This window comes from Monodelphis domestica, chromosome 6, assembly GCF_027887165.1.
Source record: "Monodelphis domestica isolate mMonDom1 chromosome 6, mMonDom1.pri, whole genome shotgun sequence".
Taxonomy (NCBI): Eukaryota; Metazoa; Chordata; class Mammalia; order Didelphimorphia; family Didelphidae; genus Monodelphis; species Monodelphis domestica.
Genome location: NC_077232.1, coordinates 7,143,486 through 7,161,487, shown reverse-complemented (window position 1 = coordinate 7,161,487; position 18,002 = coordinate 7,143,486). Strand labels below are relative to the sequence as shown.

Here is an 18,002-nt window from a genome sequence, read left to right as displayed (position 1 = left end):
CAGGCCCCTGGGGGCTGAATGAGCCCTTAAATGCAGTCCCTTGTTTGGCACTTTCTCCCTCCCCCTTCCATTCCTCCCCATTGAGAGGGCAGGATCAATAGAACCCTTTAAGATGATCCCCACACCTTAGCCTGCCCCCTCCAGGGCGCCATTTCTTGGTCTGGAGACAGGCCACGAGTTGTGGCTGGAGCCTGCTGCAGTTGGGCTTGGTCAATTGTTTGCCTTTGTGAGGAGGCTCCCCTGGTTGGGCTCCCTTCCCGTGGGGTCTAAAACCCTCCCCTCCGTCAGTGCTTTCTTCCATCCCATCTACCGCTTGTTCCTGGCCCTCCTGGCCCTTTTCCTCCTTCCTTGGTCTCTGCGGAAGGGGCACAGAGCTGGGATAGTTTGGGAAGCGGCTGACTAGATGAAAACCGTAACAGCTTGCAGGTATCTGCTGCCTCCATGTTTCCTGGCCACCTTGAGTATCTCCGGGGATCCTTGCCCGCCCTGAGGGCGCTCCTGCTGCTCCGGGGGGGGGGGGGGGGGGGGGGCTGTGCTCTGTGCTGCAGAGATCCTGCCAGGGTGCCTTAGCTTTCCAAGAACAGCTCCGACGTCCAGCACCTTCCTAGGACGTGCGTTTCTGCCACTTCTCCAGCCTTGTTTAGGACCTGCGCCAGGAAGCAAACACGATGCTCCACGGAGGTCAGGGGCTGAGGTGGCCTGTGATTTCTCAACAGCCATTTGTTCAGTGTGAATGAAGAGTCCCAGCTGCTAGACAAACCCAGCTTAAAAAGGGGGCAGGAATTCACTTGTGATGACACCAGGACTAAGTTAGTGACTCGTTGTGTGGCTCTGTTCTTCTCAGCCAAAGGTGCCTTCTTCTCTGGCGGCACAGTCTGGCGAGCACCTTAGCTCTCCGGAGGATGCTCAGGTGTCCAGGAAAGAGCATCAGACAAGGAAGACAAGAGGTGGCCCCCCTGCCCCAGCTGCTTTTGCTTTCCAGGGGAAGGGCTTGCCTTGATTGATAAGAGAGGGGTGGGAGGAGGGCAGAAAAGATTTAAGCTGTGGCTCCCTTCTAGCCTGAATGCTTGGAAAAGGTATATCAACTCTTCTCTGGTGACCCTAGAGCCCTGCACCTTTGGGGCCTGCCCCCCTCAGGACCATCGCTCCTGTCCCACCCCAGCCACCACACTGATAGCACTTTTGTGCTGGAGGGTGTCAAGGGTTTGATCCTCATCCCTCCCAAAGAGGGGAGGCACCCAAGACTTGGAACAAACCATTTTGTTACCCGGAAAAGTGATTGAGAATATTAATTCCTGCTCACCCACTTTCCTACTTCCCTATCTGTAAGAAAGTTCTGTAGGTAGTCTTTCATCGGAGTATTTTATAGAAGATAATGTCTTCTTAGCCACACAATGAACTGATGAAAACTTGTAGAGAATGCAGGATCTCATGGAGCTGAGTTTTTTTATTGGCAAAAACAGGATTCAGTCAAGCCAAATATTTCCTAAAGTCATATGAGATTCATTAAAAAATATAAGAAGGGGGTTCAAATAAAAAAAAATAAGAAGTGGTTCAGGGGGTCTAAAGATGGGAGGTTCTGAGTTCAAATGTGGCCTTAGACACTTCCTAGCTGGGTGACCCTGGGCAAGTCACTTCACCTCAGTTGCCCTTACCACTCTTCTTTTTTTTTTTTAAAACCCTTACCTTCCATCTTGGAGTCAATACTATGTATTGGCTCCAAGGCAGAAGAGTGGTAAGGGCTAGGCCATGGGGGTCAAGTGACTTGCCCAGGGTCACACAGCTAGGAAGTGGCTGAGGCCGGATTTAAACCTAGGACCTCCCGTCTCTAGGCCTGGTTCTCAATCCACTGAGCTACCCAGCTGACCCCGCTTACCACTCTTCTGCCTTGAAACTTAATATCAATTCTAGATTGGAAGGTAAAGGTTTGGGGATGAGGAGCCAGGGGAACAGAAAGATCTAAGAAGACTTCTGTTTGGCCCTCCACTGATATATATATATATATATATATATATATATATATATATATATATATATAATTTTTTGTGTATTGGCTCCAAGGCAGAAGAGCAGTAAGGGCTAGGCAATGGGGGTCAAGTGACGTGTCCAGGGTCACCCAGCTGAGAAGTGGCTGAGGCCAGATTTGAACCTAGGACCTCCCATCTCTAGGCCTGGTTCTCAATCCACTGAGCTACCCAGCTGCCCCCTTATTCTTTTCTTTTTTAATCTGACTTCCAAATTCTCTCCCTCTCTCCCACCCCTTCCCTATCTACTGAGAAGATAAGCAAAATGACATCAATTGTACATATGAAATCAGGTGAAACATTAATGCCCATGTTATCCATGATCGCCAAAAAGAGAAAATGATAGTTTAGTTTGCACCCAGGGTTCCTCAGTTCTTTCTCTGGAGGTAGATCTGTTCACCCAAGAGGCTCTAGAATTGTCTTGGACTATCCGTAGCCAAGGCTCTCACAGTCTATTGCCATTTAGTCAGCCAGATGCAAAGAGCCTTTGGAAAAAGGCATTTCCTAAGGGAGTGCAGGAGCCCTGTGGGTGCTTCCCCACCTTGGCAGCACCAGGCTAGCCCCCAGCTCCTGGTGACATCACAAGGCCCCATCTCCTTGGGCTTAGGGCCATGGAGGAAGTCAGACTTCTGATAGAATTGTGAGCCTTCTTCCAGGCAGACGTTGACCCAGATGGGAAGATGGAAAATATACCGCCCTCCGGTCCCTCCTAAGAGCCCAAGGCCCTCCCGCTGCCAACAAGGACTTGGACACCCCCCGCCCCCACCCCATCCACTCCTCCCGAGCCAGGATTTCTCCAGGGAGTCTGCATTTGCTCCAGACTTTGAGATGACTTCAGTTCTAAACTAGCCGGATTCTTTATGGATGACCTCTGACTGTGACAAAGTTCCCTCAGCCAGTTCTAAAAGATTCAAAAAAATGCTGTATAAATATTAGCTTTTATGGTCTCTGCCCGAAGGAGCTCCAGTCTAACAAAAGATCTAAACAGCCTAGAGGGAAGGCCAAAGGAGACAGAACCAGATGGGCCAGAAAATGCCTTTTAGAGAAAGGCGGAAGGTCGGCCGGGCCCTCGCGGGAGGTCAGGGAAGCCAAGAGGCAGAGGAGATTCCAGGGATAGGTCGGGGCCAGCTCGTTCAAAGGTGTGGAGGGAGTCGGGAGATGGTGTCCTGTATGGTACAGGGATTCAGACGACCAACAGGACGCCCTGGAGTGTGTTGAGGAGCACCGGGACCAGGTCACGATGCAGTTTAGGGCTTTGGCCGCTGAACGGAGCCCAGAATACTCTAGAATGGCGAGGCTCGAGGTGAGAAGGCCCCCCCAACTGTCCACCCTCCACTGGACCTAACAGTGATTTCCGAGCGCCTGTCTCCTCCAGAATCAAATCCATTCAGAGCCTGCCTCCTTCTGCCATTCCAGGCTTTTTACAACTTCCTTCCAATCACACACCGTCTAGTGGCCCTGGCTTCAAACAAGACTCCATTTCTGTGTCCCGGACCTGTACCAGGGGCGTGAGGCCCTCAAGGTTTAGGACGCTGCATCACCTGTCTGTGCCAGTAGCCATCCCAATTTTTTCCCCATAAGTTGACCGTTGGCAGGAAATGCAACATTTATTTGAATAATATTTTATCCTTTTGGAAGGAAGAAGGACCTGCCTGGAAAGCCAGTTCTGCTTTTGTCTCCCCCTAGGACAGGCCTGACGTATTGTTCTTTTAAAATTGTGCTTGTTGTTAATGAGAGGATGCTACAAAGGGAAGCAGCTAGTACCATGGGGCCCGGTGGAAACTTCCAGGAAGGAGAGACTGATGGGCAGGAGGCCACATCCAGGGCTCCTAAGTAAGGGCCCCAGGCATGAGTGGGAGCCACACTCACTCATGGAAACAGTGGCCTGGTGAAGTGTTAGGTTTATTCAGAGGGTCTGCAGTTGGGCAGAGGAGGAGAACAACCCTACTTGACCTTTTCTTGGATCCCTGTCTTCTGGGGTAGACACGACCCTAATCCACCAGCAAGGTAGGAGGCCTATGATGCCCTCAGCCTAGATTAACAATCTGCTGGGATGATTCTGCTGGTGTGTGACCCCTGTGCAGATTACAGCTTCTTGGAGCCACAGGTGAGAGCTGGCTGACTCCCAAGAGATATCCACTGTGTAGATCTGGGAAGTGGACATCCAAGGAGGGGTGCTCACTGCCTCTTGAGGCCGCATATTCCATGAAAGGAGAGAGAAGGACTTCAGCTGAATTAGGAGAATAAAGTTATATGGGTGATTTAGAGCTGTTTAACTTTAGTTAACTGTCAAACTTGGTGAAGTTGTGTTTGGGGGGAGAAAAATATGGAAGAAATTCAAGAAAATTTGATACAGATCAAGCTCCAGACCGTGGCAGTATGGTTTGGAATAGGAACAGGACCAAGAACAAAGAGGACATTTGAAGCCTGGAGAGGATTTAAAAGCTTCAGTTTGGATGAGGGAGGCGATCTTAGCAGCTGTTGAGACGAAAGAGAGGAAGTCCCATAGGGCTGGCTGTCAGGTTACTGAGATATGATCCTTGGTTGTGTAACAGTTAAAAATTAGGGAAACTGAGACAGGTAGAAATTAGTTTCTCTCTGCAAGGAGTACTATTTTCTTTAGGTTTATTTAAGATTGAGGATTAAAGAAAATACAGGATAAGAAAACACAGAGAGGCCTAGTCACAACCTCACCTACATTATCAAAGAGCCACGTCTGCTTGCAAGCGGAAAACAGGGAAGAAAAGAGACAAAAGCTTTTGCAATCAGGTTAAATACCCCATCTCGTTCTCGGCCCAGGTGAGGTTTTCAGTGAGATTACAAAGCATTCTGGGGAAGTGGAGCAAGGAATTCTGGGGATTGAAGTCCTGGATTCGAGTCTATTTTTTGCAGTTGTAAGAGTTTGGGTTGCTAAAAGTTGAGATTGGTGTGCCCACAAGGAGTTAAGCAAGGACGAAAATGTCAGCCGTTAATCATTCCTCCTTGTTGTGGGTCCTCTGTAGATTAGATGAGCATGGCATCCTGGTGTTCAGACAAGTCAGCGCCATAAAGCCACGTGCCCTACACCAGCCCAGGGCCACTCGCTGGGGGACTGCTCCAGGTGAGCCCACCTGCCTGTCCATCCCTAATAATGTAGCATCTGCTGGTTAAAACAGCCCAGTTTTGTGCTTGGAATGGGCTCCAAAACACTATCAAGACACAGGTCAATCCTAATAGCATTGTTTTTTTGTAACGTTATTCCCAGGAATATCTTCTATTTCTTCATCACCTCTCTTTCTTGATCAGGGAAGAGGTGATGAGGGCCTGTACCGGGGGAGAAGTGGAAATGCATGGGAGATACAAGCCTTGGCAACACATTTAATGTATTACTGCACAGATAAGAAGGAGCCAAGGATGACTCCTGGGTTTGGGAGCCTGGTGGCGCTTCCCCCATAACAAGGATGTTCAGAGAAAGGAGAGTTTTTGAGGAAAAATAATGAGTTCTGTCTTGGACTTGTTGGGTTTGAGGTGTCAACAGGACATTCACTTTGAAATACCTGATAGGCAGCTGGTGAGGTGAGACTACAGGTCAGGAGAGAAGGGAGGGCTAGACAGATGATTTCGAGAACGATCTACCTGGAGATGAATCTGTGGCCCCTCGACCTCGGGAACAAAGCACAACTTTAACATAAAATTTTGTTCAACCAGCTCTCTGGTTCCTTCTCTGGACCTGTTGTCTGCAAAGAGCGGTCGTGTTGTTTCTTCATTGCCTATTCTAATTTCTGTCATTCTAGTTCGGTACTGAATAATAGCAGTGATAATGGACACCGTTGATTCAACTCTTCTCTTTCTGGGAAGGCTTCTAGAGTGTCCCCTTGTGAATGGCTTTAGATGGATACGACTTGCCGTTTTAAGGAAAGCTCCATTTACTCCTCTGACTTCTAGTTTTTAATAAGAACTAGTTGTCATTCGTCAGAATGTTTTCTGAATCTCGAGACCAGCCTATGATTTTCTTGTTTTAGTTATTGACGTCGTCACGTCTACTGATAGTATTCAGAACGTCGCGTCAGCCCTGCATTCCTGGTATGAATCTCACCTGGCTACATAGCACCTATTTCACATTTTCCATCAAGATTCCTTGTTTTTGCTCTTCCCGGTTTAGGTATCCCCACAATATTTGTGTCACAAAAAGTGACTAGAACTCCTTTGCTCATTTTTCCAAAGCGTTTAGCTAGGATTGGAAGCAATCATCCTTTCACTATGTGGTAGAATCTGCTTGGGCATCCATCACGGTACTGGCCGTCTTTTCCTTAGGGAGCTCAAAGAGGAGAGAAGAAGCCAGCCAGGCAGACACTTGAACTGGAGGTAGGTGCACACAGGGCAGTGTGACAGGTACAGGAGAAGGAGGGCGCAGTGGTGCAAGAGCCTGGAGTGGGAGGGGAAGGGAGACAGATGAAGTGATAGCCTGCACGAAAAGCATGGCAGCCAGGCATGTAAACTTGGGAAGAGGCCAGTTTGGTTGGAATATAATGAAGTATGGGTGGGAAGTAGGGCCGCTAGCTAGGTGGTGCAGTAGACAGAGCACTTGGAGGCAGGAAGACCTGAGTTCAAATCTGGCCTCAGACACTTATATGATGGGTGACCCCAGACAAGTACTTCAGCCTTTTTGCCCATTTCCTCATCTGTAAAGAGAGCTGGAGAAGGAAAGGGCCAGGCTCGCCACCAGGAAAACCGCAGATGTGGCCACAAAGAGGTGGGCTGAACAACACAAAAGCATAGAAAAGTAGACTTTGGTCATCCTGTGAAATGCTTTTAATCAAAATCAGCCCAGACATAAGGGGTTCCACCAGAGGATTTTGAGCTGGGTGTTATGATAAGATGTATGCTGTAGAAAATCAGTTTGGTGTGGGGGAGCCCAGCCGCCATGTTGTCAGCACCGTAGGGCTTGTCAGACTGTCATTGAATCCTGTGGCACACAGCTGCCAGACTGCCTTCCCTGATGAGGTTAGATAAATGTGCCAGAATCCGCCACAGGAGAGCAAGCTCTTGGGTTGTAATTGCCTCCAGAGGGCCTGGAAAAATATTTACTGTGCATCCCACCTGACTGGCCAACAGGCCATCGTTGAACCCATTCAGAATCTGTTGCTTGAGAAAATCTCGATTCTGTTTTCTTTCTTGGTGATACATGTTTCATGGCAGTGCAACAAGCCACCTCCCAGCTTGCCTTCTTCTCGCCTCTTGAAAAGAGTTCCAAGCAAGCGTTGCTGTCTTTGGTGGCCAAGAGCTGCCCCCCCTCCAGCTCTGGGTTCCTAGGCAGGGAGGCAGCTCTTCCCCCACTTCCCATGAACAGCCTTGTGCCTTGGGTCCCCACCTTCGTATGCACATTCCTATTTATCTTCTGCGTGGTCTTTGCAGATAGATGTATCTGTCCCTGAACCATGAGTAATCAAACCACAGCTCCCCCAGAGGGGAGCAGCTGAAGATTTCTCTGTGCAATTAATTGGGTTAACTCCTGGCGGGGCCCCTCGGCTCTTCCTGGATTGATAAGAAGGACCCAGAGCTCAATCAGTCCAACACACGCTTATTTAGGCTTTTTTGTGGGAAGGGCCCAGGGTTGCCCAGGAAGCTTCTTGGGCTGGGACGATGGCGAATATGGCCTGAAGCAGCCTGCCCTTTAACCTCACAACTGCCCTCTCGGGGTGCCTGCCTGCCTTTCTGTTTGGGAGGAGGAAGAAGCAGATGGGTGCGGAGGGGGCTTGCTATATGGTGTCTTGCCTTATGTCAGCTTTCAGAGGGAAAAGGAGCAGTGAAAAGGGGCCTCCTGTCTGACCACCTGCCTCCTCCCATCTCTGGCTCAATCTCCAGCCTCCTGTGGGAAAAGGAGGGGCAGCCTAACCATTCACTGAAGTTACCAGCCCCTCCACTGAGGAGCACTCCCTCCCCATTCTCCTGCTACCTATCTGACTGCTCCTCAGTCTCCTTCTCCAGGCCCCTCATCCCCTCCCCCCTGGACTGTTAGCTGCTGGGATCTGCCCACTTCCATTCTCCCCCCATTCCTGGCCTGACCCCTCCAGCGACTCCCTGTTCCCTCCAGGAGCAAATACGAACCGCCCTTCGGCTCTGGAAGCCCTTGATCCTGGCCTTCAGGCCGTCCGTGATACGGACCTCAACTCTGGGTATTTCCTTTGACCGTCCCCTGTGCTCACTCCTCGTCCACTCCACCTCCTGACCTCCCCATCTTCCACTGAGTCCCACCTAAACGTCCATCTCCTATAGGAAGTCTTCGTGCAAGGGGCTTCCATTGGGCAATTGTTTCTTTTTCTAAAAAAGCCAAATGTGTTGTTTATTTTCTTGAGGGCTGAATTCTCTTCCTCCCGCTCCCCCTTCACCCATTGAGAAGGCAAGAAGGGTGACAGCAGGGATGCCTGGGAAATTACGTAAGGGTTGGGGGTGGGGCAAGAAAATAGACAGTGAAAAGGCTTAGCAGTTCTGCCTCTGGAGGGGCTGCCTTTTGTGCAGATGATTTCTTAGGCCTCCTGTCTGTGGCTCCTTTTGTCTGTTTGCATGTTGTCTCTCTGTAAGCTCCTGGGGAGAGGGCTGACCTCTGCCTCTTCTGTCCAGGGCTTGGCACAGCGCCTGGCATCCAGAAGGCACTCACTAAATGGTGATTGGCTAGGGCACTCCCAAAGGCTCATACCTGGAGATAAGATGTAGGTTTTGTTCCTGGAGGGCAGGGATGGTTTCCCTGTTGTAGGGGAGGAGACAACCACCTCTAGTCTGCTAGATCAGAACTCCTGGGCACCTAAGCCTTTGCCCTGCAGAGAGCCTAGATCTAAACGTGGACTGAGGGGGGGGGGGGTCTTGCTGTGAGCCCCCCCTACCCTCCCAGTCACCCACCACCAGGACACTTTGGGTGAGGTTTGCTAACCTGGTACCCTCGGTGCAGTGGACCAGACTTCACCCATAGGAAGCTCTTCATAACCTCCTGTTGAATTTTGACTCAGCTGGGAGGGTCCTTGGAGAGCCCCGCTGCCTTGTTTCAGAGCTCGGACAGGGAGGGAGCATCCTTGGGGGATCTCCTTTGGCCACCTTTGGTTCATGAAAGGACCGCAAGGGGCGGAGGAGGAGTTTTACAGAAAGGGGGAAGGCAGAGCTAATAGACTAGAGGACAGTCTGGACCCAAACGTAACGGGGCCTCAGTTCAAAAAATGATCCTTCAAGTGGGGTGGGTAGGTGTTGGCTGACTTAAAGAAGCCAGCTCTTCGGAAAGACCTTCGAGAGCTGATGCAGAGGGAAATAAGCAGAGCCAGGGCATCTTTCTACATTATACACAGTAACTGCAAAATTGTGGAACACTCCACTTGCTACTAACGTTGGAGTAGAAATGCAGAAGCAACCATATAATTCCTCACTTGTTTATTTTGGGTGTATGTTTGGGAGTTTGGGCTCCATAAAATTATTACAAAAATAAATGATATGGAAACATGTTTTGCGTGATAATGCATGTATAACCCAGATTGAATTGCTTGTCAGGTCTGGAACGGGGGAGGGAAGGAGGGAGGGAGACAACATGGATCCTATAGCTTTGGAAAACTTACATGGAAATTTGTTATTAAATTTAAAAGAAAGAAAGACAGAAACCAGCACTTTTGAGGTCCTTGGGTCTGACTCAGAGGACAGGCAAGAGAGTCAGCTGGATTCGAGTAAAGATCTGGCCAAACCTCGGATCAGGAGGTTGGCTTGAGAGCCAGAGACTAAGAAAAGTTCCCTTACTTTACCCCTTCCTCCCCTGGTCAGGAACTGGAGCCTCCTCAGTGCAGGGCACAAGCTGCCTGGCAGACAAGACTCTGCTCCACCCTAACAGGGCCTCCCTGGTCTTGGAGCCTCGAGGGCGCTCCCTGCAGGCCAGTAGAAGGTAGTGCCATCATCAGGGTTCCTGCACAGGTCAGCCAACAGATTGTGATCTGAGGGCACCACACTGAGTGTGAATTAAGTGGAAGCCGTGATGCGATCACCCACCGGATGTTCTGCTAAAGCCAACCTTAGCGGGGCAGAGAGGGGGATAGGTGAGGTGAGAAGGGTCCCTCTTGGCCCAGTGATAATGGTCAATCGGACCCTCCTAGGAAATGCTGCACCTTCTTTCCCTCCCGCCCTGTGGCTTCCATGTGACAGGCTCTTTTCTCTCTCTTTTCCCAGGCTGTTCAACCTGACCCTGAAGAAACTCGTCATGCTCAAGGAAATGGACAAAGACTTGAATTCAGTGGTCATTGCGGTGAAGCTGCAGGTGAGAGGGTACAGCAGGCTCCCGTGCAGTGGTATCTCTTCTGTGCCAGACTCTGCCCTAGGCCTTGAGGGTTAAACGCCCTTCCCAAGAACAGAGAGAGCTTCCTTCCAGACCTCGTAAATAACGTGGGGTTTCTTTACAGGAATATTTTCAAGATCTGAGTGGTTAATGCTCAAAAATAGACTCCATTGTTGATGAAACAGCCTTCACTTTTCTAAGGAGAGAGGTGGGGCTGGTGGTTATAGAATGTTGCATACTTACTCTTAAAATATTTTTCCATGTTGACATGATTCCTTTTCTTTCTCCCCCCCTCCCAGAGCCAACAAGCAATTCCACTGGGTTGTACAAATGTTATCCCTTGATACCTATTTCCATATTATTCATTTTTGCTATGGAGCAATCTTTTAAAGCCTAAACCCCGGTTCATATACCCATATAAACAAGTGGTAAGGGATAAGTCATCTGCTTTCCTTCTACGTTTCCGCTCCCACAGTTCTTCCTCTGATATGGACAGCGTTCTTTCTCCTCAGGATTGTCCTGGATCGTTGCATTGCTGCTAGCAGAGAAGCCCATTATGTTGGATCTTTCCACAATGTTTCACTTTATGGGTACAACAGTTGTGCCACTTTTAACCTGTGGCTTTTTGGATGGGGCTTCCTGGCTAGAAGATCAGAGACGGACTATGGGTCCAGTTTAGATAGTTTCTGTTATCCAGTTTAGATAGATTCTGAACTAGCATTTGATCAAGTTTCTTCTTGTGCTTTTTCTTCTGGATAAGTTGGGCAGCTAAAGGCTAAACAGTGGCACAGTTTGATACATTCCAAACGGAACCCAAGGAGTTGTTGGTCCTCTAGGGGCCCACATCCACTTGGAAGGTGTGCCCTCAGGGTCTCTGCTTGGCCCTGTGCTATTGTGGATGGCAGAAATCAGTAAGGGAGCACTAACACACAAGGTGACACAGTCTGGCCCAAATATAAAGTCTTCAATCCAGGTTCAAAAACTCAGCCTTCTTAAGTGGGGATGGGGTTGGGGTGGGAAGGTGAGAAGGCCAATCTCAGCTGAGAGAAAGAGAGTGCGCATGCCCGTTTTGAAAGAAAACTTGGGGATGCTGATTAACACAATGTTCTGACTCTTAGTCACTCCATTTGGGCTTTTCTTGGCAAAAATACTGGGGTGATTTGCCACAGAGCTCCAGGCCTGGAATCAGGAAGTTCTGACTTCCCAAGTTCAAATCTGGCCTCAGACATGTACTGACTGTGTGACCCTGGGCAAGTCGCTTCTTCCTGTTGGCCTCAGTTTCCTCATTTGTAAAATGAGCTAGAGAAGGAAAGGACAGACTGCTCCAGTAACTGCCAAGGAAATGCCCCATTGGATCACAGAGAGTCAGACATGACTGGAAAGATTGAATGACTACAATCATATGATGTAAACCTTTGGAGGGAAAGGTGAGGAACTCGCCTGCTCCACTCTCGTCAATGCTGACATTGATTTTGTACTTCTGTGTTTACAAAGTGCTTTATAGGTGTCCCCCAGATTTCCCACTTCGCGGGTGAAATTTTGTCAAAGAATCTTAACTGGTAAAGAGAATGGTGTGAGAATCAGGATTAACCCAAGAGTTTTAGAGAAAGACAACTTCCTTTGTGTCCTTTTTTTTAAACTCTTACCATCTATCTTAGTATCAGGTAAGAGTGGTCAGAGCCAGACAGTGGGGGTTAAGTGACTTGTCCAGGGTCATCCAGCTAGGAAGTATCTGAGGCTAGATTTGAACCCTCCAGACTCCAGGCATGGTGCTCTATCTACTGAGCCACGTTGCAGCCCCCTGTGCCTCCTTGAAGAGACACACAGTTCATTCCAGGCTCTGAGGAGGAGACAGAGAAAGCCCATCCCTGATTTCCCACTTGTTTCCCTAGAAACTTGGAGACATTCCCCTTGGGCGAGGTCAGATCTCTCCTACTCCAATGTATGACGCTCGTTTGTTCTCATGTAGTTTTGTTTAATCAGGAGAATTTCTCCAGTGAATGTTAGCCATCTACTTAGATAATGAGTTTACTCACGAAACACCATCAATATGAGTCTGATAGTTGGGGGGGGGGGTACACAGCTGCCCATTAAAGAGAAAACTGACCCGGAGAATCCAAGAGAATAGGTGGTACTGAGAGAGGACTCGCTCCTAGGACAGCTTCTTGAACCCAGGCGGATCCTGTAAGGTGGCCAGCCTGAATGAGATGAAGGATAGCAGGGCCCTCCAGAGAAAGGGAGACATTCAGAAGAAGGGGAAGCCTTTGGGGGAGAGATAATGAGCTCCAGGAAAGCTGTCTGTCCAGCAGATAATCGCTGGTGGCAGCCTGGAGCCAGAGAGAAACAGACTGACTAGGCAGCCACTGAAGCCATCTACCTAGAGATGCCTGGGAAGCCTTGGTGAGGGGGCCAGAGCCTTTGGGTGCATCCTAACCGTGGAGAGGGAGGGCACGGACACAGCAGAGGAGGAAGGTCAGCGGGAGAGAGCAGTGCCACCCAAGCCTCAGGGGGCAGGAGTTCCCAAAGAGGAAGGATCCTGGCTAACTGTGGGGAGAGCAGTCGTGGTTGAACTTCGATGTTGGAAGCCAGCCAGAAAAGGAGTTCCTTCTGATGAAGTGGAAGCCCTAGATGTGGGCAGCTTCTTGTGGTGAAAGAGCCAACGCGGAGGGATGGGAGAAGTGATGGAAGGAACAGACTCCTGGAGGAGGACCTGGGAGGGAATGGACTAAGGACCCAGGCAGGGGCTGGCCTTGGTGAGAAGGAGAAAGCCACCTCTGCCCCCAAGAATCAAGGGCAAGGAAGTAGGAGTCTGGAAACGAGAAGGGAACTCCCGACGGCCTCAATTTTCTTGGTAGAGCAGATGGGACAGAAAGAAGAAGAGGCTTGGCTGTGCCGCTTCTGCCCGGCTTGCAAGGAGGCCCAGGGATGGTCAGGGCTGCCCGGGCTCGGAGTTTGCAAAAGGTTGGTGCCACAAAAGCCAAAGGCCTGTGAACAGATTGCCTACGGCATGGAGGCTTTCAAAAGAAGATGGTGAGGCCAGAGGCTGGACGGTGGGTGCGAAAGCAGGCAGGGGCTCGAGGACAGGTTTAGAAGCAAGAAGACTCCCAATTCTGGGTCAGCCCCCAGGGGCGCCCAGCTGGCGTTTGACCTGGAACATTCTCCCCCTTCTGCCTCCAGGCCACAGGGCTCCTCCTCCCTCTGCATGCACTTCTGGCCCAGGAGAACCTCTTTTCCTTTAGGAGAGGGATGATCTCGTCCTGGGGGCCAGAGGACGGCTTCCGCCTTGGCAGCTTCTTGTCACCCGACCTGTGTCTGTCCCTTCTAGCAGTGACTGCTGGCACATTCCTGACTGGTGAGGAGCCGCAGCTGAGGAAGTTTCTGCAGAGATGGAAAATCAGCCCCAGGGATCAGTGCTCAGTCATTCGTGAGAAACATCACACTTTAAATCTTTAGTTATAGGTTACATATTGATGCCTCTGAAGTTAGTAAAGCAGAAGGATCTGGGCAGGCTAACTGTGGAGAGACTGGGACCCCCTTGTGAGCAGCACCCAGCAGGCGCTTAATGAATTCAGGTGTGAATGGGGGGGCCTTGGGAAGACGACTTAGGCAGCTGATGGGAGGCTGTACAGCTAAGAGATGAGGTGGGCCTGAACTAGGAGAGTGACTGTCAGGTGGTGGTTGTCATTTTAAGCATTTATTAAGCACCACCTATATGCCAGGCACTGTGCTGAGCACTCTTACAAATATTACTTGATTTTATCCTCCTAACAATCCTGTGAGGTAGGTACTGTTGTTATCCCCACTTTACGATTGCGTAAACTGAGGCAGGCTGGGTTACATGACTTGCCTGGGGTCACTCAGTGATTGAGTCTCTGGCTGAATTTGAACCCAGATATTCCTGAGTCCAGGCCCAGTCCTCATCTGCTGCATCACCCAGGTGCTTCAAATGTGAGAGACAGAGACAGAGACTCTCTAGAAGAGCCGGGCGTGTGAGGAATGGGGCCGAGGGGACAGGGAAGAAAACCGAGGTTCTCCCTGTTCTGTTTCGCCACCAAGGGAAGACTTTCCTCATGGTTAGGGCTGTCTGGAGGAGGGTGGATCATGCAGGCTCCTCGACGTCAGAGTCTTCAGGTAGAAGCCAGATGAGCACTTGAGGCATCCAGTAGTGCAGGCTCCTTTTCAGGTTTGAATGGCTCCCTAAAGAGCAATTCCTTGAGTTGTTCCAAATCTGCATTTCTCTGATTCTGAGGGACTTGTAAGAAAAGTCGTCTAAGGGACAATTTCCTTTGATGTGACCTTTTCCCAGAACAAAGTCAGTGGAGCGTCCAGACCGCTAGTTAATCCCATGCTGGTGCCCGAGAGATGGGAGATGGTCAGAAGAGGGCACATGGGTTCTGGTGCCAGCCTGAAGTGAAGTAGGGTTAAGGCCAAGGCCACCTCCATGTCATTGATGGCAAAATCCCATCCCACAAAGACAGGGCAGGAAGACATAGAAATGTTGGGAAATGCTTTAGAATTAGAGCCACAGGGGTCATTGAGTCCCCCTCTCCTCATTTTGCAGATGAGAGAATTGAGGCTTAGCAGGGCTCCTGGGTGTCTGATGCAGGATAGGAATTATTCTCTGCCCCAGGGACCCCTTCCTCTGGAAGATGGGAAGGTGGAGGACTTGTCCAGGAGCCTCCTTTTTTTATTTTTATGTAGTGGTGTCTTCCTCACTGGGATGGAAGCTCCTTAAGGGCCAGGACTGTGGTTCTTTTTGCTTATTTCTTCTTGGCACCCAGCCTGGAATATAGTAAGCACTGAACAAATGTTTGCTAATGAACTAGATAGAATTCTTGGGGGAGAAGTGGAGAAGATCTGGCCTGACCACCTGCACAGGGCACATATGTGGAGGGTGACAAGGAGATGCCAGGCTCCCTGAGATCCCTAGAAATGGACTTTGCAGGGAAGGAGTTTACAGTGGAGTCAAGCCCTGGCCCAGGCAACGGAAATTAGATTTGGCTGCATCAAAGTGAAGGACTGAAACCGATGACTTGGTTGTGGCACGCAGGAGAATGCCTCCAGGCTCCACATGTCTTTTCCTTCCGCTTCCTTCGGTCCCTCCGCCTGTTAGAAATTCTGCTTTCTAGAACCTTTACTGATTAATTCAGAAGTTAAGCAACAATAGGCAAAGGTCGGTATCATTAAAGTCCAATAGCAGTGAATGGCTGGCAGAGATGGACTGGGGGAGGTCTGAGCACTGGAAAAGGCCTTGATATTGGGGGGAATGGAAGGCAAAAGGAGAAGGGGACAGCTAGGAAAAAGATGGCGAGCATGGAAGCAATGAATGTGAACTTGGACAGACTTCAGGAGACCGCCGAGGCTAGAAGGGCCCACATGCTCTGGTCTTTGGGGTCATGATTGAACAAAAACAACAATAGCAAGGATGCCTGCTCTTTGCCCTGTTGCTTGGTATAGTTCTGGAAATGCTGGCAATGTTAATGAGTCAAGAGAAAGAAATTAAAGGCAATGAGAGGTCAAGATTGGAAACTATCCCTATTTTCTGACAGTATTTGGAAAATCCCAGAGAATCAGCACGAATACAGATCAAGACAATTGCTTCAGAAGAGTTACAGGTGACAAAATAATCCTCCCTTCCAAAAATAATCCACAATATTTCTTTATAATTACAAAATACAAGAGATAGTAACAGAGAAATCCCATTCTAAATAACTACAAAATGCCTAAAGCAACTGAGAATCACTCTTCCAAAGTAAACAAATATCTATAGAGTCAGTTACAAAGTCCTCCTTAAAGAAATAAGGAACAACTTACACGGCTGGAGGAAGTCAGTGCTCATGGTGGGCCCTGCCACCCAATTCAGTTACACAAATTATCTAAGGGATGCTTTACTGAACTTGACAGAATAATAGCAGCTCACTTGGGGGAAAAAACAGTTTTCTCCTATGGGTCACTAGGTCTGTTTTCCGGTGGGCCAATGGGAACCAAGTGGGTCCTATATGTCTCCACGTTGCTTCTTCATAGAACATATGAACTGCACATTGCGGTCCTGCCCCGAGGTTTCAAGAAATACTTTATTATTATTGAATGTTCATGGTATGACTCTAAAATGAAATTGTAAATATTCCCTCTTGGTACATCTGAATCTCCAGATGGGCTCTCTGCACAATTTTCTCTAAGTTTGGGGAGCCCTCCCTAAATCTACAGGTTATAAAACATGTGGAAGGTGATATGGAGGGAAGTAAAGCTCCTCTTGGTCTTTCTGTTCCCCTCCTACTGGCCACACACTCATTTTCCAGATCACTGACAGAGCTTCAGTTTGGGGGAATCGTTCCTTATGCTAAAAGGCACTGCTTTCTAGGGCAGACAGTCTTGGTATGTTTTATAGGAGCCCCCTGCTGCTCTTGAAGACTTTTGCCAAAAAAAGTTCATTTGTTTCTTGATTAAACGCTGTAGAATTGTATGTTTTCCCAAACAGTAATCATAGTAATACTCTGAATTTTCTGGCACCTCCTTTCTAAGAATCTGAAAGTGATTATAGATATTCCTTTGATGATGGGAGGACTCCTGGATCCTGCCTGGCCTCTGAAGCCCTGTGGAGATCAGTGAATACCCCAAGGATGGTTCCAGGGCTCTCTTTCCAAGTCAGTGGGCCTTGACTTTGCCAGCTGACTTCCTGTTAATACCTTGCCTTGGCCTCAGCAGGGACAGGTTGTGTCACAGCACTTCAGAGCCCTCACCTTTATTCCATGTAACCTCTGTGTCCATCCATCAGAGAAGGCGGTATCCCCATTTCACAGATGTGAACGCAGTGGGTCAGTGCCCACAGGCACATAGCTAGTTTGTGCTGAGTTTCCCAACTCAATCCCATGCTGGTTAATGATAGTAAACCCAGACAGCCTATGACTCGTACAGGGTCCCTACAACCCCCGGGCCAGTGTCCTTTGGCCCCCGGAGGTGTGTGCTGTCACTCTTATTTGTACAAGAACATCAGCAGCAGCTCTTTTTGTAGTAGGCAAACTGGAAAGCAAGGGGGTGTCTTCCTGTTAGGAAAATGGCTAAACAGATGATCACATATAAATGTAAAGGGCTGTCATCACTCCATAAGAAGAGTAAACCGTTTTGGAGGAAACTGGGAAGATCCAGCGTGAGTTGATGCAAGGGGGACACAATGACAGCATTTTGGAGGGAAACAACTTTGAAAGACTTGAATAATTCTTAATGTGTGATAATTCTATAACACTTTGACATTTTCCAAGAACCCTTTGCAGATAGCTCATTTGTCCCTCTCACCCACCCTTTGAAGTAAGTGCTGTTGTTAGTCCCATTTCACAGATGAGGCAGCTAAGGCTGCTCACAGACACCTAGCCAGAGAAGTATGTGAGGCAGGAGGCCAGACTTCCCAGCTCCAGGCCTTGGGCACTTTCCCTGAGCTGACTTACTGCCTGCCTTAGAGCTCATGGCTAGGGGCGGTGATGAACCAGGAGCCCAGGTCCCTGAGGATGAAGCCCACCCTTCTCCTCTACCGTATAAAGGACAGCCAGTATTGGGGCTTTTCTGCTGGACTGTCATTTTTTAGAACTTTTTATTCAGTTGTGGGGTAGTGGGAGGAGCAGGTTATTAATTCATGTAAAAATCTATTTTTAAAATGAATCTTCTTTCTTTTTTTTTAATGTTTTCATCTGCATTTCTACTCC

At 49.1% G+C, this 18,002-nt stretch overlaps 1 protein-coding gene across 2 annotated transcripts in view; it reads left to right on the top strand.

Annotated features, from left to right (window-relative positions):
* PACS1 (phosphofurin acidic cluster sorting protein 1) overlaps positions 1 to 18,002 on the top strand; it is a 98,076-nt gene that overhangs the window by 52,517 nt on the left and 27,557 nt on the right. For both annotated transcript variants that reach the window (XM_056801303.1, XM_056801302.1), the window contains exon 2: positions 10,200 to 10,287. In XM_056801303.1, the coding sequence (XP_056657281.1) occupies positions 10,200 to 10,287 (88 nt within the window). The remainder of the gene's footprint in view (positions 1 to 10,199; positions 10,288 to 18,002) is intronic.